This window comes from Carassius carassius, chromosome 9 (genome assembly GCF_963082965.1).
Source record: "Carassius carassius chromosome 9, fCarCar2.1, whole genome shotgun sequence".
Classification (NCBI taxonomy): Eukaryota; Metazoa; Chordata; class Actinopteri; order Cypriniformes; family Cyprinidae; genus Carassius; species Carassius carassius.
This window is the reverse complement of record NC_081763.1, coordinates 9,357,902-9,383,704: the sequence shown is the minus strand read 5'-3', so window position 1 is coordinate 9,383,704 and position 25,803 is coordinate 9,357,902. Positions and strand designations below refer to the sequence as shown.

General features: G+C 39.5%; 1 protein-coding gene across 1 annotated transcript; it reads left to right on the top strand.

The window, feature by feature from the left end:
- Positions 1-21,016: 21,016 nt before the first annotated feature.
- On the top strand, positions 21,017-24,885 carry s1pr5a (sphingosine-1-phosphate receptor 5a). Its single transcript, XM_059557634.1, has 2 exons — positions 21,017-21,175; positions 22,482-24,885. Exon 2 carries the CDS (start codon positions 22,682-22,684, stop codon positions 23,879-23,881), a length of 1,200 nt encoding a protein of 399 aa, XP_059413617.1. The 5' UTR covers positions 21,017-21,175; positions 22,482-22,681; the 3' UTR covers positions 23,882-24,885.
- The last annotated feature ends 918 nt before the right edge of the window (positions 24,886-25,803 follow it).

Here is a 25,803-nt window from a genome sequence, read left to right as displayed (position 1 = left end):
CAAGCTCTTGGTGCATAAAGAAGATCTGTAGTTGCAGAGACTAAAGTCTTAAGTCAAACTCAAAGAGCTGTTCTTTATCAAAGTTAAGACTCTGCCACGGCCCCCTAAAACGGCTCGTTGAAACACGCCCCCACCCACATGTCGACGATACTATGTGGAAATATTTGCGTAATGCCACTCAAATGTTCACGCAAAGAAAGAAAGTGTGGTTTCAGTAACCGCAGTGAAGTGTTGAAGCAGTCATGTCAGGGAGATGCTGTGTGTATCTAGACGAAAGCAGAAGCATTTAAGTATCTTTAAGATTACAACACAACAGCAACGCATTTTATGGACATTCGTTTCATGAATCTAGGAGGGGAGGTCATTCTGACTTTGCTACGACAATCTGGCACTTCTGAATCAGCTCCTTCAGTATGTTATTAGTTTAAGTATTTGCTACTGAGAGAGAGAGAGAGAGAGAGAGAGAGAGTCACACAGTGGAGTCAGCTCTCTTAACTGTCTGTGGCTTGTGTACTGCAAACCCATTCGAGCTTCATCACTGTGTCTGTCACGTGACTCTGTTCCTCTTTCAGGCTTGAAATGATGGTAAAACTAAGGACTTTATCAACTGTCTTTACATTTATTTTGAAAGAATGAAGCTCGCGATTTTGGAAAGGGGCGTTACAAGATGAGTGCTTGCAGTGTTCGGCCAATCACAATGCACTGGGTCAGCTGGCCAATCAGAGCAGACTGCGCTTGTCCGAAGGAGGGACTTTGTAGAAAAAGACAGTTTGAGAGAGACAGGGCATAGAGGACCTACAATACAGTATTTGAAAGATAATGTGTTTTTTTTTTACATTAAAGCATGTCAGCATATTCTGTTACACCAAATACACAAAATCATGATCTTTAAAAAAGTATCATATGACCCCTATAATATTATCATGAAACCCATGATACGTTTCTCTCTCTCTCTCAGGATTCTACAAAAAATAAGAAGTTCAAAATCATTTCTTTGAAATGGAAATCTTTTGTAACATTATAAATGTCTTTACTGTCCCTTTGAACATAAAAGGTGTTAGAATGAGATTTTAAACACAGCTCTTTTTTTCCCACAGTTACTCTTTAAGTGTCCTTCTTAGTGGTCAGCATTCCTGAGCGGGGCCCCAGGCGCTGCACTACATTCCTCCTGACCACACTTGGTTAAATCCTGCTGCTTCCCCTCAGCTCTGCTCATAGCAAACCCAGAAGCCAACAGCTGACCACAACAGTGTCAAAGGGCCAATCCAAGGCATTAAAAATGACACTGCAGAGGTGGGCGCAAACTTTCCCATTCCCACTACAGAGAAAGCAAAAGGTAATATCAGTTCTTCACATTAGTGCAAATTTCTTTATAGTAACACAGATAGACATCCTATCTAAAGTTTGTGGTCTTTTAAAATGTAAACATTTTGAGCTGAGCATAGGCCACAAACAATTGTGATTTAGCACTTATCGATCACCCAGGATGCCCTTACAACCTCATAGTAATAAGCTGAAATCCCTGAGAACATACTCCAAAGCAACCAGCCACAATTATGATAAGATGTAACAGAACTAACATTAGGGTATTTATTTATCAACCATATTCATCTCCAATCTGTATCCACATCAGCATCAGTTTCAGTTTTACTGGCCAGGGAATTTTACTCTTACTTACAGCGTTTTCAGACACTGCACATTACAAATCTTTTCACATATACTGACTCGTCATATTTTTGTTAATCATTTTCTTTTATTAAAATAAAATTGTTAAACTAGTCTTTAAGATATTATACTGTACTTTTGAGCTTTTTGCTAAATTTACATGTTAACATATTCAAATAGACAACTAGGTTCTTTTAAATTCTAATAATATTTCACAATATTACTGTTTGTACTGTATATTTGATCCAATAAATGCAGCTTTGGTAGAGACTTTGCCAACCCCAAACTTTTAAACAGTAGTCTTTATATAGACAGAAATAGAATATACAAACAAACAGAATAGAAATATTGGTAAAAGTGTAAACCATTTAAAGTAGCACCAGACCATAGTAATATCTGATGATACAGTCAGTGATGTATAATACAATTTAATGATAACAAATTACAATAGAGGATTTCTGAAATCAAATGAACACTTTATACTATATTTTCTAAACTCTGAACTGTTTAACAAGCATGTCAACATACCAGCCAATACGATAACTTCAAAACAGCCAAAATGGTCTAATTATAATGGGCCTGACTAGACCATATCTCCTGACACCACAAGGCTTTAACCAGTGGGCTGATTGTGAAAGCAACTTTTATATTATTAAAGAGGGTTAGAAAAGTCCCATGAGAGTCATTCTTGTGTGATTTTAATACCACAGCTTCCTTATATACTTGTGCCTGTTCCTACTGTGTTTAATTATAATGTCCATTGGTTGTGTGTGCTGGTTCTTCACCACTGCTAATTAACCAGCACTAACTACAGTATACCTTGTGACAATGGCCAGATTACAGTCGCTGCACTGAATGTGGGATGCAGTGCTCCAATTTCCCTTGTTTGCCTTTTTCTGAGAGTTTGATTCTAAATGGTCATATTCATGCTGTGTAATATAAAAATATAAACTGCTGTTAAAGTTGCACGAGGTCTGTGATGTCAAACTGGCAGGCGTAGTACGTGATGGGGAAAAACTGAGTGTGCTGCTCATTTCCCAAAAAAGGAGCTGTGTCAGATCTTGACTATCCACACGCACTTGAGCATCCACCATGCTCCTCCAACACAGGCCAAAACACCCCTTAACCCCACAACCTCTGACCTTATGACCTCCACACCACTCGCCTACAATCACAGCTGCTCCCCACAGATTGGAGGAGACTGTATTTTTGTGGAAAAGGCAGAACAGCACCTTTCTTTTTTTACCTACAGCCCATCACAAGTAGAATTACTCTGGGCACAGAGTGCACAAAACGAAAGAGAAAACAAAGTAAAATAAAATTTTTACACCCTGAAGCATCATACAAATGATGTTTCCACACAGATTTAAAGTTATATTATAGTAAATACCGTAAATATATACTGTATTTATATATATATATATATATATATATATATATATATATATATATACACATACACAGTACAGACCAAAAGTTTGGACACACTTTCTCATTCAAAGAGTTTTCTTTATTTTCATGACTATGAAAATTGTAGAATCACACTGAAGGCATCAAGGGCTATTTGACCAAGAAGGAGAGTGATGGGGGGCTGCGCCAGATGACCTGGCCTCCACAGTCACCGGACCTGAACCCAATCGAGATGGTTTAGGGGTGAGCTGGACCGCAGACAGAAGGCAAAAGGGCCAACAAGTGCTAAGCATCTCTTGGGGAACTCCTTCAAGACTGTTGGAAGAGCATTTCAGGTGACTACCTCTTGAAGCTCATCAAGAGAATGCCAAGAGTGTGCAAAGCAGTAATCAAAGCAAAAGGTGGCAAAAGGTGAAGAACCTCGAATATGACACATTTTCAGTTGTTTCACACTTTTTTTGTCATGTATATAATTCCACATGTGTTAATTCATAGTTTTGATGCCTTCAGTGTGAATCTACAATTTTCATAGTCATGAAAATAAAGAAAACTCCAAACTTTGTCCAAACTTTTGGTCTGTATACTGTATATATATACACACACAAATAAATTTCATAGAGAGAGGAAAAAAAATAATCAGAGTCAATGTAGGTCAGTTTTATTTTGCCTTGCTCAAAAATGTAGTTTTATTTTGCCTTGAGGGTGGAGCCTGGACTTATATACAAAAAAAAAAAAAAGTAAAAAAAAAAAAAAAAAGCTTCTATCTTTTGTTCATCTGTAAGTGTGGGAAAATAACAAAGGGGCTATGGTTGGTTTGTTTTCAACTTTCCTTCAGAGAAAATGTGAAGATAAGTGTATTTGATTACAAGACTTGATTAGATACGGTGGAAGACGAAGGGTTTGGTTGAGAGTGTTTAGATATAAAAATCCCAACTATGGCTATCGCTTTATGTTTTGACATGCCTGAGGTTATTTATGATAGCCATGTCATGACTGCTGACAGGAGAACTGTCCAGACACGATTTCAGAGCATAATGCAACATAATAATGTGGCCTACATTATTATGTCAACAGATATTATTCCTGAATCACTGATTTCCCTCAGTATCTGATACTAACTGTAGGATTTTTCACACTAGTTGTCTAACATTAGATATTAATTACACACACACACACACACACAAACACACACACACATACTCACACACACACACACACACACACACACACACACACACACATACTCACACACACACACACACACACACACACACACACACACACACACACACACACACACACACATACATATATATATATATATATATATATATATATATATATATATATATATACACACACAGTATAACTGCTTTCTCTAAATTATGTAACCGGTAAAGATTGGTGACCGTTTTTTTCAAAATACCAATTACAAAAAGCCAACTGAATTCAAAGACCTGTAATACCTGATCAAAGGTACGACAGCTGCATTCCACTACAGATCAAAAGAAGTAAACCCAAGTCAAGATCAACCCATGTGGCCCACGGTGTCCTGTGGCAGTACGATTACACAGCTCATATCCAAAACAAGAATTTTATCAGTCTGCAAACTCATCTTTCCTACAGCACAATGCATTCTAGATTTCTGCTTTGTCAATTGAGGATAAGACGCAATTTAGATAAGAGCATCTCAGGATCTGTAGAAACAGGCAAAGGCCTTTGAAAGGGTTTTCTGAAGTAATTCAGGAGTATTTGATATTTATAGCGTTGTTTCGGAGTAACAAAAGGATGAGAAAATTCACTGTGAAATTCTCATTGCTTTGAAGCAAGTCAAAGGTTTTTCAAACAATGAAAGTGAATGGGGATGGATGCTGTCAAGGTAAAAAAAAAAACAGTAAAAATTAGGGATGCACATATTATCAGAATGATATCGGAATCAACCGATAATGGCTCGGAAGGGTCCCAGGTCCTAATGCCCCTCTGGTTTATTTACGTAGGGGGCGCCTACTTGTAGTAAAATGAAAGTAATATACACAAATAATATTTAGATTGTGTTTCTGAATAAATAAAACAGTAATTGATGTCATAAAATCAACAGTATGCTTTGATTTTAAAAGTCAGAAGCTATAGCTTACATAAAAAAATAAAATGAAAAAAATCACATGACGCAGGGAAATTAAATAATTTTATATATACAGATTTATTCCTTAATGTGTAATGTTTTTATTCTTCAAACGTATTATGAAAATGTAAAAATAAGGAGCTCTAAAAGATTTTCTGCATTTTTACTAGTATTTTGCTTTAGACCTCTACAAATGTTTAGACAAATGCAGCGATTGATTTATAGTTGATTTATATTTATTTTCAATGCACTTTCTGTCACGGTTGGTAAACCGTGATCTCTGGGTTTTGCACTTTGTGGGTGAAGTCTGTGTGTTACGCGTCAGCACTGATTAGTTTGTGTGCATCTCCGCTAATTGTCATCAGCAACAGCTGTCACTCATTACTCATCCCTATATATTGGCTTGTCTAGCGTCTTGTGTTCGTGAGAGCGTTGTTTCATGTTTGTGACCTATGCTTTGCTTTCTTGTGTATTTCTGCGTTGGATGTCCGTGTCTCCCCGGAACCCCGTCCACTCTACGCAACCCACCACCAAGCAACACCACTTACCTTCGGCTCGCTTCCCCGCAGTTCCTGTGTCACCCTCTCCTGCTGCCAACTCACCTCCGCCTTCTGGATTCATCATTCATCACCACCATCTTGGACTGTGCATTCCTCCCAGCGTTATTTGTGTCTCAGTATTGTATTGTTTCATTGTCTTCATTAAATCTCATTAATCTCGCACTTGCTTCCTGCCACTCCTTGTCGTTACAGAACGCTCTCACCAAACATGGAAGCAGCGAGCGCCACTTCACTGTCTGAATTCATTCACCACAGCGTCAACCGTATGGATCAGCAGCAGGAGAGCATCGTGAACACCGGACGCGTGATCCAAGCGCTGGTGACACAGGTGTCCGAGCTCACCCAGCGGATTCATCAACTCACCTCTCCCACTGCGCCCACCACTCCGCCTGCGCCGCCCGTCCCCCAGGAGACCTCCCAGGACCACTTCCGGCCAGAGCCGCAACTTCCAAACTTTTGCAAGACTTGCCTTAACAAATGCTCCATGCATTTTGCATTGCAGCCCCACACCTTCGCAACAGAGGAGTCCAAGGTTGCGTTTGCTCTTACCCTACTCTCTGGCAGAGCCGCCTTATGGGGGACGGCGGTGAGGGAGAATCAACATCCGTGTTGCGCCTCGTACCACTCCCTCTCCGAAGAGATGAAACGGGTCTTCGATCGAGCCGCGGCCGGCAGGGAGGCCACTCACCAGCTCTCGGACCTTAAACAAGGAAAATCATCAGTGGCGGACTATTCCATTCAGTTCCGCACCCTGGCGGCCGTGTGTTAGTGGAACGAGGCGGCGCAGTGGGATCGATTCCTGCATGGGCTGGCCGACCGTTTTCAGAAGGAAACCTACCTCCTCGAGCTGCCCCCAATGCTCAACGGCCTAATCGACCTGGCACTCCGGGTGGACGCTCGGATTAACTACATCATCGACTCTCCTTCCGGTGAAACTGCGGTGGGAGAACCACACTCACGACTGTCACGCCCTTCTGGACTCTGGGGCCGAAGGTAATTTCATTGACTCTCTCCTTGCATGTCACCTGAACCTTCCAGTTCTTCCTGTGTCTCATCCCATCCATGTCACCGCACTCAATGGCCAGGAACTGCCACATGTCACCCACTACACTGAACCCATAACTCTGCTCACCTCAGGCAACCACAGTGAAACCATATCCTTTTACCTCATGGACTCCCCTGTAGCTTCTATTGTTTTAGGTCACCCCTGGTTAATCAAACATAATCCACGAGTGGATTGGGGTTCCAACACAGTCACCTTGTGGAGTGTCATGAAGTTGTCATGAGTCTTGTCTGGTTTCTGCTTGTCCTGTTGTGCCTGTTTCTGTCTTTCAGAAAGAGACCATGGTGTTATCAAAACGTGCCCGCAGAGTACTTGGACCTGAAGGAGGTGTTTCAGTAAGTCCCGTGCTGCTTCTCTTCCTCCGCATCGTCCCTACGACTGTGCTATAGATTTAGTGCCAGGTAAGTCTCCGCCTAAAGGCAAGCTTTACTCTCTTTCTATTCCGGAGAGGGAGGCCATGGAGAAATACATTTCTGATTCCTTGGCATCGAAGTTCATCCGCCCTTCCTCTTCTCCAGCGGGGGCGGAATTCTTTTTTGTGGGTAGGAAGGATGGTTCTTTGCGACCTTGTATTGACTACCGAGAGCTGAACAACATCACAATAAAGAACACCTATCCGTTACCATTGATGTCTTCAGCTTTCGAGAGGTTACAGGGAGCATCCGTATTCACAAAATTGGATTTACGTAACGCTTATCATTTGGTCTGCATCAGGAAGGGGGATGAATGGAAAACCGCCTTTAACACCCGTAGAGGGCACTTTGAATATTTGGTGATGCCGTTCGGGCTCTCCAACTTGCCAGGGTTTTTCCAAGCACTCGTTAATGACGTGTTGAGAGACATGGTAGATCAGTTTATATATGTTTACCTGGATGACATACTGATTTTTTTCTTCATCTCTCCAGGAACATGTTCAACACGTCAGACGAGTGCTCCAGAGATTTCTCGAGAATGGGCTTTTTGTCAAGGCGGAGAAATGCGTATTCCATGCACAGTCTGTCCCCTTCCTAGGGTATATCGTCTTGTCCGAGGGAATACGTATGGATCCTGAGAAAGTTAAGGCTGTGATAGATTGGCCATCTCCAGATTCCCGTAAGGCCCTACAGCGGTTTCTGGGGTTCGCCAATTTTTATCGACGTTTCATTTTGTAATTTCAGCCAACTAGTCTCACCTCTGACGGCCTTGACCTCCCCCAGTACTCCGTTCAGGTGGTCGGAGGCAGCAGAGACTGCATTTACCAACCTCAAGAGACGCTTTGTTTCGGCTTCCATCCTTGAAGCCCCTGATCCCACATGGCAGTTCGTGGTGGAGGTCGATGCATCAGAGGCAGGGGTAGGAGCAGTTCTTTCCCAACGTGCTGCCTCGGACGATAAGATGCATCCCTGCGCGTTTTTCTCTCATCGTTTATCTCCTGCTGAACGCAATTATGACATTGGTAACAGAGAATTGTTGGCCGTCAAATTAGCTTTAGAGGAGAAGCGTCACTGGTTGGAAGGGTCAGGGCTACCTTTCATTGTTTGGACCAATCACAAGAATTTAGAGTACATTAGAACTGCCAAAAGACTCAATTCCAGGCAGGCTCGGGGGGCACTTTTTTTCGTACCGCCCGGGTTCCAAGAATGTCAAACCCGATTCTTTGTCACGTCTTTTTGATCCCTCCGACCGCCCGGTGACTCCCGAGTGTATTTTACCTAAGAAAATAGTCGTCTCAGCACTCGTATGGGAGGTCGAATCGAAGGTCATGATGGCCTTCGAAGAGGTAACGCCTCCGGCCGGTTGCCCACCGAATCGTTTATTTGTGCCGGAAGAGTTACGGTCCGAAGTTATTCAGTGGGGTCACTGCTCTAACGTTGCTTGTCATCCAGGGATAAGACGAACCAAGGGGTTAGTTAAACAACGATTCTGGTGGCCACTTATGGCTCGTGACGTCCAAGATTTTGTTTTGGCTTGCTCAGTTTGCGCCAGTGGTAAGTCGTCTAACCGGCCTCCTGATGGGCTTCTTCAACCGCTGTCTGTCCCTTCGAGACCCTGGACACGTATCACACTAGATTTTGTTACCGCCCTCTAATGGAATGACGGCCGTTTTGACCGTAGTGGACCGGTTCTCGAAGGCGGCACATTTCATTCCTTTGCCCAAATTACCTACAGCCAAGGAGACAGTGGTCACTGTCCTAGATCACGTCTTTCGGTTTCATGGCCTCCCGGTAGACATGGTTTCTGACAGGGGATCCCAATTCATACCCAAATTTTGGAAGGAATTTTGTAAATTGCTAGGAGCAATGGTTAGTCTGTCTTCGGGTTATCATCCCCAGAGTAACGGGCAGTCTGAGCGAGCCAACCAAGATTTAGAGAGAACGTTGCGATGTTTGGTCTCCAAGAATCCTTCTTCCTGGAGCCAACAACTCTTTATGGTGGAGTATGCTCACAATTCGTTACCAGTGTCAGCCACGGGCCTCTCTCCATTTCAGTGCAGCTTAGGTTACCAGCCACCAGCTTTTCCTAGTCTGGAATCGGAAGTCGTGGTCCCCTCTGCTCACGCATTTGTCCAGAGGTGCCACCGCACCTGGACCAGAGCCCGCTTCAAACTACCTCCAGCGTACAGGAGGATACATCCCGCCTTCCATGTGTCCAAAATTAAACCCGTGTTTTATTCACTTATTAATCCGCCTACCCCGGTTCCCCCGCTGCCACGTCTCGTAGATGGGGAACCGACCTATTCGGTGAATCGTATTCTGGACTCGAGACGTAGGGGACGAGGATTCCAGTACTTGGTGGACTGGGAAGGTTACGGTCTGGAGGAGAGGAGTTGGGTACCTGCTAGGGACATACTGGATCACTCCCTTATTGATGATTACAATCAGCAGGTAGGCCCTTCTAGGAACTCCAAGAGTCGTTCTTAGAGGTGGGGGGGGGTGGGTACTGTCACGGTTGGTAAACCGTGATCTCTTGGTTTTGCACTTTGTGGGTGAAGTCTGTGTGTTACGCGTCAGCACTGATTAGTTTGTGGGCGTCTCCGTTAATTGTCATCAGCAACAGCTGTCACTCAATACTCATCCCTATATATTGGCTTGTCTAGCGTCTTGTGTTCGTGAGAGCGTTGTTTCATGTTTGTGACCTATGCTTTGCTTTCTTGTGTGTTTCTGTCTCCCCGGAACCCCGTCCACTCTACGCAACCCACCACCAAGCAACACCACTTACCTTCGGCTCGCTTTCCCGCAGTTCCTGTGTCACCCTCTCCTGCTGCCAACTCACCTCCGCCTTCCGGATTCATCATTCATCACCACCATCTTGGACTGTGCATTCCTCCCAGCGTTATTTGTGTCTCAGTATTGTATTGTTTCATTGTCTTCATTAAATCTCATTAATCTCACACTTGCTTCCTGCCACTCCTTCACCCAGTCGTTACACTTTCATTATACAAGAACTTCATTGTTGTTTATTTAATTCAAAGTTTTTGTTAAAAAACTAACCAAACTGAAAAATAATTTATAATCTCTGCACAGGAGAGACTTGGTGTCTTAAAATGGGTTGAAAAATATTGGCATATCAGATATCTGCAAAAATCAGATCATTTGCATCCGTAATTAAAATGGTATTCTGTGCTATATACAGTAAATATTCTGAAGCCATATAATAGTTAATGAACAGACAAAAAAGTTATGTCCCTTATGAAGCATATATTCAGATATGGCCAGATCAGAAGTTAAATAATTAAAAATTTTGTTAGATTGTGCATTTTAAAACATTTTTTTATTTAATTTACCTGCTTAACATGCAGAGACAACTGTAATTTTACCACTCATCAGCTGACTGTGAAAAAAAAACAACAACTGCAGAGTGAAAACTCAAAGCAACCAGTTTCAGACAACTGGAGTATTTGGGAAAACAGTCATTATGTGTGCATTTCCATTTATTGGTGCTATTGATGCACCATTAAACTTTAAAATTCATTCTGATTTCACAAAAAAATCGGTCGTGAATTTAGAAGACATGTGGACGGTTGCATGAACTGCTTAGACTAGTCTTAAAAGTTAGACACCTATTTTTTCTGCAAGACTATGGTCATAACTTTTTAAAAGTCAGTTATATAAAAACATCGACTGATCTCATTTGAATCTAAAAAGTAAGAGTGATAAGCACTTGGTTATTTACTAGTTAGTCAGACTAGTTCTTAAGACACAGTCTTAACATGGTGATTATATTTATGTCTATTTTATGGCATCATTACTGGTAAAGGTATGTGATGTGGAGCTTCTGTTTTTCAAGTAATGGAATAAGTCTTATTTGGTGAGTAAAGATTTACTAATATATATATATATATTTTTTTTTTTACATTTTCAAAAGAGATTCCTGTCCCCATCCAGGCCTCCATATGTTTCAGAGTCATCTCAAATATAAAGGACGCAGCAGGGATTGGTTTCCTCAGAACCATTAGAGATATAATGACAGGCCTCACTCTCCAACCCCCAAAACCAACAGAACAGACGCAAGGCCAAAAAAGGAGGAGAGCACAAGGGGCCGAGAAAAGGGAAGAGAACAAAAGAGGGGTGAGAAGGATGGAAAGGGTGGAGAGGTTTGGGAAATTGCCCTGTTAAAGACAGAGATGAATCTCTGGTGGATCCCCGGGTCTACTAAATTACTGGCTGTGCAGAGGTTAATGCCAGACTAACACTGAGAGGAAATGAACCTGTGTGGTTCTCATTGCAATTTCAACATTTAGCTTTTAGTATGTGTAGTGAAAGCATTGACACCTCTCTCTAACACATCTGCATAAAAGTGCATTCTATATTTATAAATAACTCCACGTGTAGGCGCATTTACAAGCACTTCAAATGAAGAAACATTCTTTTATTTGAGTTTTGTACATTATGTGAAGAAAATCTGAGTGGCGTTTACCTGTGTGAAAGCCCCCATCATGATCCCAGAGGATAGCTGCAGTTGCTAATGTGTTCAAAGTGATTTCAGCCTTAGCAAACACCATTAACATTTATAAAAAAAAATCCAAGCAAAACTGCGTACTTCTGGTAGAAATGCATGGGACAGCATCTAATGAGTCTTGAGGAAATAGCCTTGCATGCGCATGAGCCTAAACAAGAGGTCGAAACATAAATCAGCAACAGCTAAAAAAAAGAAATACAACAAATCTGATGAATAACAGGATGTTCTTGATAACAGACTCGATAACATCAGTGTATGGAGATCCTCACTGTTAGTGCTATCAGGTCAGACAATGATAGCCTCTGACCCCCCACCCCACCCCACCCCCCAATGCATTTCCCAAATGCTGATTAGTATATTTTTAATACTGTCATGAATGTTTTAGTGACTTTGTTTTGTTAAATGACATAAAAATTGCTTATGCTTTTTTTTTCTTCTATAGTTAACACGGTCATAGTTCCTGAGAATTGTAACTTTAGCATCTAAAAAGTTAGCCACAGAAAGGGTGCTGAAAGTCACAGCTTCTCCACTCTCAAAACCACAGTTTCAACAGTTCTTCATGTTTGCTTGAAACAATGTCACAAACACAAATGTGTGAACTGCGCTCGGTAACAGGTTGCATTTAGTGGAACGTGATCGCACTTAGCATCTAACTAAGGGTCTGTGACACCTTATAAACATTGCGTTGTGCTTTTGCAGAAGTTGTTAACCAGCATGCAATCTTTTTCCATCATGATTTCTCCGAAAATCTCTATAGAGTAAGAAATGCTTCAGCCACAGAATATACTCTTAATAATTTTAACATTTTAGATTTTCAAAGATTTCATATATAGCTGTGCTAGTTCCATGTCTCAAATCAATCTTCCCACAATATAAAATAATGTAAACTCAAAATCCAAATCATGTCCATTTTACTGGTCAATATTACACACAAAAAAACTTCGGATTTGCAAACAAAATGTAGTTGAGCTGGATGTTTAGATCACACCATATGTGTTGGATCACGGACAATATTGCTTTTCAGTTCTTCAGCGTGAACTGGAGGTGAGAAGCACTTACATGCTCACAGAAGTTAACTTTCACATACGTGACATATTTCACATCTTCTCTGCTAAGTTCATCTGTTACACCTGTGCATTGTGTTTCCACCAGGAGCTCACTGATTACTGCCCAACGATGATTTGAATACAAATGATTCGTTGGTATAGCCATTGGCAACTTGTAGATAAGAGAACAAAAATCTTATTGTTTTTGATTTATATAATGAGGCACCATCAGAAAAATGAGTTTTCCATGGGTGAGTGGATATTTGGATGGAGACTCTTTCAGTTGGCAAATGATCATGTTGTAAAGAGTTGGTGTGTCGGTGCAACCGAGCTTACATTTGAGAAAAAAAGTGGTTAGTGTGTAGGGTGAGAGTTCAGGTTCAGGCAAAGTGTGTCTTTTTAGCAACAAACAGACTTGGTCAACAGATGCCAGTCCACGCAAATGGAAAACAATAAACTCAGTGACCCTATTTCTTTCTTTTTCCTCAGGAAATCCTACAGGACCACTTTTGTCTGCGTATTTAAACATGTCTGGCTGCCATTTAAATCCCCAAGGACAAAGCAGACATGCTGGGAAAGGACTTATGGGTAATATAGAAAAGGAAATTTAGGGTGAGGATGCACTAGATCAGTGGCTCCCGAATGGTTTTGCTTCAGTACTGTCCATGTTACAATGTGGCAACCCAATGTGTGGCTGTATGGCTAAATGCATTTTATTGTTTTGCATTCTGCATAGTTTTTATGCTTCTTTCTCCAATCCCATGAGAGCAGACCTGTGACCCGCCAGTTGAGGATCACTGATATGGAGATATAGAGTGAGTTTTAGTGATGTGGCTCATAGGAAAAATAGGTCATCTATTTAGAGACTCTTTTGGAGTCTGGAGGAAGATGAGAAGGAAAGACCAAAGTCTTGGGCTCATATTTTGTATAAGGAGCTCCGTCATCACCATTCACATGTGCACATAAGCAGAGGCCAGCTGGTCAATTAACTTAACACAGTCCAGATCAGCTTGAAAACCACTCGAAAATACACAAAAAATGTTGAAATGATAAACATGGCATGTGGCCAGACGTTTTGATGGGAACTGCACTATATGTTAAATTTCTGTATGGGTTACCATAAAATTTTGGCAATTGAACATTTTGGTAATTATCTGTCAAGAAATTAACATTCATAGGCTATTTAGTGTTTCGTTTTTTGTTTTAAGCACAGATCAAACCACAAAACGATTAATGAAATGGCAAAAAATATATACGCTACAATGCAAAATTATCAATACTGTTATTAAAGAATATGACAACTTGTCCCAACCTGACATTTACAAGCAAAAAAAAAACTAGAAATAAAACCCATTCTTTTGACTCAAAACCCTAAGTTTCTGAGATTTAGTCCTACTTTCACATGTGACAACTTGCCCTGTCGATTCAATAGTGTGTTCAACTGGTTCTATTTCTTTCCTTTGTCACAGCATCAGTGCTAAATAGAGTCTATTGTGGTATGGTATTTACTGAAAGGAAATGTAATTCTCAGGCTAATGGAATTTGTTTATATTCCATCTTAAAGCATGTTTGACAAAGACATTATGTGAATGACATCAGCATTCCAGTTCTGTCTGCCAGCTGAGTATATTTCCTAATTCGCCTCTTCACAAATGTAAACACTTTTGACAGCAGTCACAGGAAAGCACATCTGCTCCCAATGAACTGTGAAATAATATCTTCATATATTCCTTTTGTCTTTATTGGTGACGATGAAACGATGTAAGTTATGATTCAAGCATGTTAATTTAGCATGTGATTAAATTTGGTCATTATTTTTGGGCTTATATATTTAGTCTCTATGTTATAAGCTGCTAGCATGCATTAGCTCACTGTGGCTATGGACCACAATCTACATTTATCCTCCTATGATGTATGTAATTTTTAAGTTAAGTTAAAAAACCACTGTCACCACTAGAAACAATTACAAACAGCTAAATTAAGCATTTGAATGGGTTTAACTTTAAAAGTGTGCATTGTCAGTTACACACTGCTGTGTGTGCACTCTCACTAGGGAGGGGAAATATTCCAGTCTTAAAGCCAAATAAGTCCTGCAAAAGAGTTCAGAGAGAGTACACCGCTTGAGTGTTTTACAGAAATTCCCCACATTATCCTCGCCTCGCCAAAAAATAAACCAACAAAGTTATTTTTTTCTTTGTTAATGAACAGTTCACTCAGACTACATGAGCTTTAATGATTTCCAGAGGCACTCTTTGAGTCAGCCAATAACAACAAAGCCATTAAAGGAAGAGTAATTCACTTCCTGTTGCTGCAGTGCTGTTGTGACCGGATAGAGCCCTGGTCCATAGTCCATGGGCGATCACACGGTTTTTAACAGAGTTCAGGTGTTCATATAAAGGGTGAAGACTTGTCGTACATAACAGTGAGACACAAGCTATGAATAAATCCACTCCCTCACCTAATATTAAAGGTGGAGCTGGGTAATGGAGCGATTCTGGAAAAATATGAGGTAAGCAGCTGTTTAAGGCAGGAATACATGAACACGGACCTCCCAAACTTTCGTTTGGAATGCCAAATGTTATTCGAGAAAAGTCTGTACTTACTTATGCATTATTGTGGGCTTGACTTCTTAGTTTTGAAAATATTTTTAAGGCTCAACTCTTACACTATATCATATGTTTTCTAAGATCCACCAGATGCGTAATCCACTGGAAAACATGGTTTCAATCGGTGTTAATGTTGTTTAGGAATATCAAGCCACATATCCCTCAAGTCTGCAACCTTTCTTTCATGAAACCCAATAAATGTAACTTTTTTGAACCCTACAAATGGCCCTGAAAGGCGTTAAAGGGGTTTAGAGCAAATATGAAAAGTCTTGTGTAAGACTCGCTCATCTGGTTTCGTAAAACACCTCTTTTTTAACCATCTAGACACTTCAAAATTTACCAACAGAGAGACTTTTGTCCATTCTTTATCAGCCATTTAGCATTTCTAGCCTGTGGACATTGTCCGTTTTTAGTGATGTGACTTCATTAGAAAATAGATGTAGTGTTTATATCGTTACCAACTAGTTTATGCAGTCATCCCAGAATTACCAGCGTTCCGCACCAACCACAACTTACCAACCGCCCTATTTCTGCTTCATTCAAGCATCTTTATAACCACTTTGAAAGGTTTTTCATCTCACAGCTGCCATCTTTTTTTAAAAACAAAACAGGATATTTGGATGAGAACGGTCTAAACACTGAATTTCTCCTCCATCTACGACCCCTAATGTAATGTGAATTTATATTAATTTCCTAAGTCACTTTGGATCTTTGTTTTGATTGATTTCTTGTTTCTTTTGAGCAAATAAACTCTAGATCAAAATGTGTATATGCCATTCCTCTACAGAATGTTTACACTCGATCTCTCTACTATGCCAGACGCCCTTAGTTGTCTCCCCGAACTAAGCACAACTAGCTGTCAGAAATATTTTTGGTCATTGGAGCTGAATCAGCCTTAAGTGCCAAATCATTGGCGTCTGGATCTGATTATGAGGAAACTACCAAAAAAAAAAAGAAAGAAAATGAGAAGGACCATGTGTAAACATGGGGATGGATGTCTTCAGCATCTTAGAAAAACATTGTAGGCCTACACTGCATTTTTCCCATAGTTCGTGACTTTTCTCCTTCCAAAAGCGACATACGGGCCATTAAGATAAATTCAATAAGACTACAGACTATGACTAAACTGCAAATGAGACACAAAAAAATGTAAATTTCCAATGCAAATTTAAAATCTAGCTTTACCAACCTGCGTCCACGCGCGTTTTCATCAGATGTCATCTCGCTAGAACACGTGTCAGAGTTTCCTGTGCGCAACAACGAACACAGAGCGAGCCGTGATGTCCGACTGGCGAACAAATGACTCTTTGAAACCGGTTCTTTTTAATGAGTCAGTCAAAGATTTACAAGGCAGCCTCGATCTCGTTCGTGACTCGTGAGTGAGGCGGTTTGAATCAGACTTCAGAGCGGACTCTTGAACTGACTCTTGACCGAACCGTGAGTCATTTTTCTTAGAAACGACTAACTGTGACAGCCTACAACTTCAGATTCGTGACTGATTCTTCCTATGAGAGTAATTACATGATACACATTCACAACAGTTTTTAAGTATTTTATAATTTGATATCCTAATGTGACGATTAATCGACTCTATGAGACTATAATAAGTTTGGTTAACATATTGGAACCATGACAAAATTGTACTTTTTTTTTTTCTTCAAACAGACCAAAATATTTGTCTAAATACGTTATTCATATGACACAAATAAAGTCCGGATCAGTAGATTGACAGCATCGAATGAACAAATAGCCTAGTCAATTCAACTATAAAAACACAATTCATAAACCTCAGGTGTTTTAAAGAGGGGTTTATAAACTTCTTAAAAAAGGCATTCTCATGAGTCACAGCCATCCGCTCCTGTAATCCTCTGCTTTGAATGTGGGAAAGCGAAATTTCCCCAATAATCCCTCCATCTTTTGTTCATAGGACTGAATCCCACACTAATGACTAAATACAAAAAATCCGCCCCCAGATATGTGGAGCTGTGGGGTTGCTGGACGGCACAATGTCACAGACCACTGTGTTAGCTTGGTATTAGTCAACAAGTGTGTGAATCTAAAGTGACAAACGATGAATAAATAATAGAGAATGTGAAACTATTTTGTCAACTGAGAGGGCCGACATTGTGTGTGTACGAGAAAGGAATGACACATTATCTCTGGTGACTTCCAGGGCTTATCAGAGAATGTGTTTGATAGAGAACAAAGCAGAACAAATGTGGAAGAGAAGGAACGGGGGAAGGTTTCAAAGGGTATAGTTCACCCCCCCCCCAAAAAAAAACAAATCTCGCAGCATTTACTCTCACTCTATCCATACAATTAATGGTAATTGTGGCTATCAAGTTTTAAACTGACACAAAAAACACCATATAAGTAATCCATCTGACTTTCCTCACTACTTTTCAAGTATTTACAGCACGCCATTCTGACATTTCTCACGACCAAATGTTCTCAAATCATGCTTGTCAAATGGTGAGTGAAAAACGGAAGCCATGGTTTTAGAGAAATAAACCCCAAATGAGTTTTTCACTGATCATTTGTATCTTAAATCAAACGTAATTTTAGACAACATGAGAATGGTGAGAAATGTCAGAATGGTGTGTGCTGTTAAATGGCATGTGTGTCCCATTTTTGACTTCCATATGACTTCTGTAGTCTATTTCAGAGTTCATTGTGAAGTTGAGGAAGCTAATCACAACAGGATTTTCATTTTTGGCTGAACTGTTCCTTTCAATGTTGGGTCTGAGACTGTATCTGAAAGAAATAATGTCCTCAAAACATCAGAATGAAAGTCAGTATTGTGAATTGAGCAAGAATGCACAATAAATTATAACCAACAATGGGAGGTTTATGCTGTTCCTCTTCAAATCTTGAGCGGGAAGAATTGGCTTAGAAGTTCAAGCAGGAAATGAGGAGGCTAGAAGAACTATATAAAGTCTATAATATACATGGAAGCTTATAGTATAATCAAAATGGTCCCAAAATGATGATTTCTTCCGTTGTTTATTTGTACCAGAAATCCCTGCTGCTGACCACGAAGGGCTCTCTTCCGTCTCTCTCTCTGATTAAAATTTTCTTTTTCAACAAATAAAGATAGTACAGACTTATAATTTTGACCTCTTCCATTCACTTTGCAACTTTTTAAATTCAATCTAAGCAGTTAAATGTTTCAGTCAGATATTTATTGGTTTAAAAGCACCAAATGTAAGTTATATTTGCTAAATTTATTTATATAGAGCAGGTCTGTCATTATTTCCAGTAGTTAAGGCTTTTCGACAGTTGGGAAGGATCAAACCCACCCCCTCATAGAACTCAGGAAGTCTCATGACCTCACAGGTCCAGCCTTTCCACCAAGCCAAGGATAACAAAACCCGAATATAAATTCTGTTCTGACCTGCCAATGCTGAACTCTCCTAAGGAAAACTTTTCTATATTCATTGAAACCTTGATAAGAATCCATTACATGTGGATTGGTAGGGAGTATCAAATATGTAAAATGCTTCTCAGATGTCAACACAGTGAAGTTGAAAAAGATCCGGCATGAGTTAAATAAGATCTCTGCTACTGGATTAATGCATTTATTTAATAGTCATCTAAAAGTTTGTTGGTTTGACGCAAGTTCATTAATTCCAGTGGCAATGAGACTCTTTGTGCGACAACACCATACGTTTAATTACTGTATTTTCCCACACCGCCAGAGCAGCATTCAAAGGGAGTTTCTTTCCATCACTCTCAACCACAAAGAACAACAGTTAAATTAATTGAAAGAGAAGGCCGAGCTGTTTAAAGTTTGTGTATTCGGCTAATGCAATTTTGCCAGAGAGAATGAAGTTAAAATTGATTGATAACAATCTAGCAATTGATAATTAAAATAACAAAGAAATGGCAAGTAACATTGCATTAAACAGGATATTTTGAAGTGGAAAGACTGAAATTGTATTTTCTTGTAAAACGCAAACTCTTTGCTTTATTTTTGCACATTCAACATATGTGTCCATTTCAGGTATCTATCTGTTTCCACTAGATGTGTTTCTAAGTATTTAATGCAAATAATTTTTCTTGGAAGCGGACATTTTCTGTCTCCCATCTCATGAAAAACCCAAGCATATTGAGGCAAACTGAAGCACTCAGAGACAGTCTAAAGTACAGTAAAAATACTGATAATAATATAAATAAAGATAATACAGTAAAAATACAGATAATAATAATATTCCAAATATAAAATAACATTTCCTCCACAGTAAAGGGGGATTTTGTTTATTTTAATAAAGCATTTTAAAATGTTAAAATAAATGTTTTAATTTCATTACCTTTTTAATATTTTGAAACAAATGGTTTTGGAAATGCATTGTTAGCCTCAAGTACCACTGGTGAAATGACCACTGTATGGAAAAAAAATACCACATATAAACTTCCATCTGGAATTGCATCTTCTTCTTCTTCTTCTCGGGAACTGTCACATCTGCATCACAGGAGCACCAGACATACAAGTATCTGAAACAGGAGCCAGACACCAGGGTGTATCTTGATTATCAGGCCTTTGTGTGTAAATGTAGGTAACATGCAGAGTCAGATATCCAGACACAGCAGGAGCTATGAGTCTGTCTGCTGGCTGGAGCTTCTCGTGAGGAGGTGGAGTCCTTCTGATATTGTCATTAAGGCACCCTAAGCGCAAGAAAACAGAAAAGACTGATAAAGCAACTCTATGTTCACTAATGGCACCCTGGCCACCCACTGGAAAGCACCAGAATGTGCAGAGCACTGAAAATGTGGGCCCTCATTGGGACACAGTGTTCCTCTGGAGAGCTTTATTCGGCATGGCCTGGTATGACCTTATAGGTGTTTCTCAAGGAAATCCCTCTCCCTTCGAGGTACAATGACAGAGTTTCCTGTTTAAGAAAGCAGGATCCGGCTTCTGACTTACACGCGTTCTCCGCTGCCTTGTGTAATTCCAATGCAATTCTACGACTGCTCATGTTTTACGTACTTGTGCATCACATACTCTAAATAACCAGGGTTATTTATTTAGTCATACCTGTTTATGTGCCTGTTTGCACGTCAGAATGAAAGAAGAGAACTCTGTAAAAGACAAAAAGGCTCAAAACATCATGCATTACAATTATTTCTCTTGTGTTTGCGTATAAGGATGAGAAATTGCAGAATAAAAATGCAGCTCTCAAATTAAAACAAGACTGTAGCAGGATACTGGTCTCAGATTACAAAAATGAATATTTAAAAAACAAATCTTAGAACTGTGATCTAAACAAAAATGATCTTTCAAAAATGCAAGTGGTCAAGTCAAAAAATAATAATTTTGAAATACTGTTTTCAATAAATGTTTTTACAGTAAGTTCACAGTAAAACCTTTCTTTTTGTTTGTTTTATTAACTGCACATTTTTAATTATAAGCCCCACATATATAAAAACATCAAAATGCTTCTAACTCATAAAATGAAAGAAAGAAAAGTTCTTCACAGAAGAAGTACTGGTGTTTTGAATTGTGTATTATGTAGCTAACCTAATAGATCTGAAAAAATTGCGTCACGTCAATGACCTATATAGCAAAGTCAAAGCACCTTCTGCAAAGCAGTTCATTAGACCTATAAGTGCTGCCTCAGACGAATGCCAAGACCAGCCCACTTCAGGACGAGTCTTGATCCAGGGCTCAGCTCTCACATCAGCTGTCTCAGTTGTGCGCAGGACATGAGGGAGAGAGAGGAGGATTTGTCATTTCCAGACTCAGCTCAGTGTTTCGAACTTAAAAGGTAAGATGCGCTTATTTACACGAATGCGCGTGGTCAGATTTGAATACAGATTAAAGCCAGTTTTGGAGAACTGAGTGTGCAGTATGTAAACTAGCGTGCTTTTCGTTTCAGTCACGGACTGGTTCAAGTTTGGTTTGTCCATTTCTCTTAATTCAGCCTGTGGGCTGAGTGAGTAAACGGTGATCTGTTCACGAGGCGCGCGACACTACACTGATTATTTACCGACATAATTACGCAGAAAATGCTCGAGTCGTGTGATTGTCTCCGTTTACGCTGCAAAACTGTTAAATAACGGTTAATTATTAAACGATAATAAATCGTTGAAAAATCTAAAAACGCTAAGGTTAACCTTAATTTTATAACCAGGATTTTCTTGTCATAGCCAATTAACTATGCAGCTGTAAACAGTTTAAATTGCAATAAACGATTCCTGGAAATTAACTGTAATTTATTTTGAGAATACGTTTTATAAAGCAAAAAAGCACGACAATCTACAAAGGAAATGTGTATTTACCACGGTATTTTTGAGTAGCTACAATACTATAATAATGTTCTATATGTAAAAAAAACTTTAGTATTATCAGTAGGCCAACATTTTACACTAACAGATACATTTTAATAGTTCGAACAGGTTGGTATGTTAACATTTTTTTTTATGTCACATGCATCTGATGTCTGTCAAATGTACTTTAGATAAATACTTCATCACTGTTTTATTTGTTGGTAAAAGTTTTGACAGCTACAGTTGCTATTTTTTTTTAACAGTACTGTATTTTTTTTTTTTTACAGTTTAGCACTAAATCTAATACTGATACTCAAAAACACTTTACTTTATTGTAAAGTATTTCTTTGTTTTCCTTCAATTGTAGAGTACTAATTAAAATCTCCATTTGTTTAGATAAATTTGACAGCTAGAGCTATTTGTTTTTTTACAGTACTGTATTTTTTTACACTGTACAGACTAATTCTAATCCTGATACTCAAATACAATTTACTTTACCACTTTTTGCACAAGCACGCCGTTGTTTTCTCAGAATTCCTAATTAAATACAGTCAAATCAAAATGTACATTCATTTAGATAAAAATAAATCGTTTGTCTGTCCACACTAAAATAAAATATTGACAATGAAAGTTTAATTAAACAATTGAAATGGAACATGATAAATGCAAAATATTCAATTGAATATGCATGTTTTTATCTTTTGTTGTTTTACTTTATATATGTGTATTTTTTAATATATTTTGTTTATTATTAAATTATGTTTACCCTAATTATTTAACTTGATTTCTACTGCTTTATTTCAGTTCCCTCTGGTGGCCTTTGAGGATATAGCAAAGCGAGTGATTTGAGCAAAAAAGACAGAAGTGAATATTTCAGTATAAATGATCCTAAAACACAACAATGTTGAATCCTCTTAAGAGTTGTTTTATGTGCTTTGTTGGAATATGGCAATAAGAGGGACTACGGAGGAAAGTTGTTAAGGATTGCAAAAGAAGTGGGAAGAATGGAAGCCTCATACGCTGCTAGCGCCGCCGTCGCCCCAACACTGCCAGCGATCACCTCGTCCCCAGGTTACCTGCTCAGAATGTTTCGGGAGTATCAAAGCAACGCCGTCATCGTGGCCCATTACAACTTCACCGGAAAGCTGAAAGAGAACAAATACCGGGATGGACTGAAACCCGAGGCCATTGTGTTTCTCATCATCTGTCTTCTCATTGTGGCGGAAAATGCCATTGTTTTGGTGGCAATATGGAAGAACAAAAAATTCCACATGCCTATGTACTACCTGCTGGGCAGCTTGACGCTCTCTGACTTGCTGGCAGGCTTCACCTACATGGTGAACATCCTGACTTCGGGCGCAAACACTCTCAAAATGACTCCAGTTCTGTGGTTTCTTCGAGAAGGCGGTGTGTTCATCACACTTTCTGCATCTGTCATCAGTCTCCTCGCTATAGCTATCGAGCGGCATGTCACGATGGTCCGGATGAAGCCGTATCAAGGGGCCAAGCGTGGCCGAATGTTCGGTTTGATTGTTGCAAGTTGGGTTCTTTCGGTGCTCCTCGGCATTCTCCCAATCATGGGCTGGAATTGCATAGGAAATCTGACCGAATGCTCCACCGTCTTGCCTCTTTACTCCAAGAGCTTCATCCTCTTCTGCATTACCGTGTTCAGCCTGGTTCTGATGTCCATCGTGGTGCTGTACGTGCGCATCTTCCGCATAGTAAAGTCTAACACCCAGCGGCCAGGCTGCAGCCCTCAGCGCAAAGGTCTGGCCAGGAAGTCCCAGAAGTATCTGGCTCTGCTGAAGACGGTCACCATCGTTCTCGGGGTCTTCATCGCCTGCTGGTCACCTCTCTTTGTGCTCCTTCTGCTGGACTTCGGCTGCCCTGCTCAAAGCTGCGAAGTGCTGTTCAAGGCAGACTACTTCTTGGGTATCGCCATGATTAACTCGCTCCTAAACCCCATCATTTACACCCTAACTAGTAAAGACATGCGGAGAGCCATTCTGAGACTGGTCTGCAGCTACTGTCTGATATCAAAAGATGGAGAGGTGAAGAAGTTTGGCATGTCTTTCCTGGACTGTAGCACCAGTAAGGCAGAAGTGCCGTCACAAAGGCTGGAGAACCTGGAGACAACGGTCTCCTCGGGGCACTTCACACCAGCCACTATTAAAGCTATCTACCCGAGGATATTGAAGAGCTAAGGATGCATTCAAACTGTTCAAACTGACAATGCAAGTCTTAATGGACAGCTTCTCCTGGGTCAGGTTGAATATTTATAAAACCGCCAAATGGACAAGTATGAGGTGCTTAGAAATGAATCCAGGAGAAGTTGGATGAGATGGAACTCATAAATGTTGTTTTGGACTTTAGAGCCGAAGACTTGGTTTCCTCCACATGCATTGAAGCGAACCACGAGGCTACCAGAGAACATGGTAGACCAGACAAGAGGATTGTCTCTTTTTCTTTACTGTGATAAATACCAGTGTTTAAAATGGATTGTCTGAGGGTCAGGCTTGCAAGAGCTATGGTTGCTTTTTAAAAATAGGATTTTAAGCAGCAAAAAACAAGCAGTTTTGCAGCTGAAGTGAGCAGATGTAATGGATTGTGCAAATATGCTTTGAACAGAACTCTTCTGATGTTTTACGAGACTCGTATGAACATTTTTTTCCAGAATTTGTGGTTAAAAAAAAGACAAGGAAAATGACAGGTTGATGCTTCCACACACAAGCATGCTAGTCCTCAGGCATTTTAAGAGTACATGTGCATTCAAATAAAAACTACAAGGCAAGTGACTATTTTTAATTTGTAAGATGTTTTCTCTTATACTGGTATTTCGGGAAGTACTGTTTTCATGTTTAAGCTCCCCTTAACCATTTAACCAAGTATGCTATACTTGTCTTTATTTGCTTATTCAGTAAATATAGTTTCAACTGACATAAGGTGGCACAAGCTATATAAATATTGTACATTTTATAAATATTGTAACAGTTTTTATGTTGTTGTATGGAGTGGCATCCTTTATCTGTAGCAGTCTGCAGTGATGAAAACAGCACTGACATTCAAGCAATATTGCATTTCTGTAAAACTGTGTACGGAGAAAGATGCATTTGTATTTGTTTACATGTATTTCGTTGATCCTAAATTATGAGCCTTAAAAACAAATCTTTTATAAGTGCATTAATTAAAAATGTTTGCTATTTGTTTAGTTTTGTGTAGTTTGCTTCTATAGATCACATTTAAGCTCTGCCCATTGTTTCCCAAGAAAGGTAAAATAGAGACTGAAACAAATATACATATATATAGGTGTATGTAAATACATAAATTTTGCTCAGATGCAGTGGAAAATCCATCCACTGTTATATCATAAGAATAGTTATAAAACAGCAAATGCAAGAACCTAAATGGTTAAGATGCATCCGAGAATTTGAAAACAATGCTCTCAAAGTGAGTCTAGCTGATTTCCAGTTGCTTGAATCACACTCAACCACATGTTAACCAAGCATAAACTAAACTATATTGCGGTTTCATCCTTTCACATGAGCCACACACAGAATTTTTTCTCACCATTCTGTTTTTGCAAAAAAAACCCCTGCAGAAAAAAAGATCATAAGCTCGTGCCAGTCCGGATGTTTATCAAAGCTGAAATGGCATGTCTGCACCTCAAGGGCATGATGTGACTCATTTTTGAAGTTAAACGACCAAAGGTTAAACTGGTCACGCACATAGAGTAAGATGACTAGGCTTTTAAAAGAATACCCAAGCTTCTACACTGACAGATATTAAACAGTGAAATTAGAAATAGTGAAAGTACAGAAAGAAAAAATGAGGGGGGGGGGGGTGACTTGTAAAAAGCTGTGGGAAATTATATAAAATCAAATCTAAATATATATGCTATATGAAACATCATCACACTTTATATTTAAAAACATCTATTAAATAATTAAAATTAACCTTAGGCAGGAGCCATCTAAAATAAATCTGATTTATTAATTATCTATTTAAATATATGCGCATCTTAAAAAACAACAACAACAATGAACAAACATATCACTACCATCTCTCCATAGTTTCAGTTCAAAGTTTTTAATGTCAATAAATCCTATTAGGATTTTGTCTGCCACAA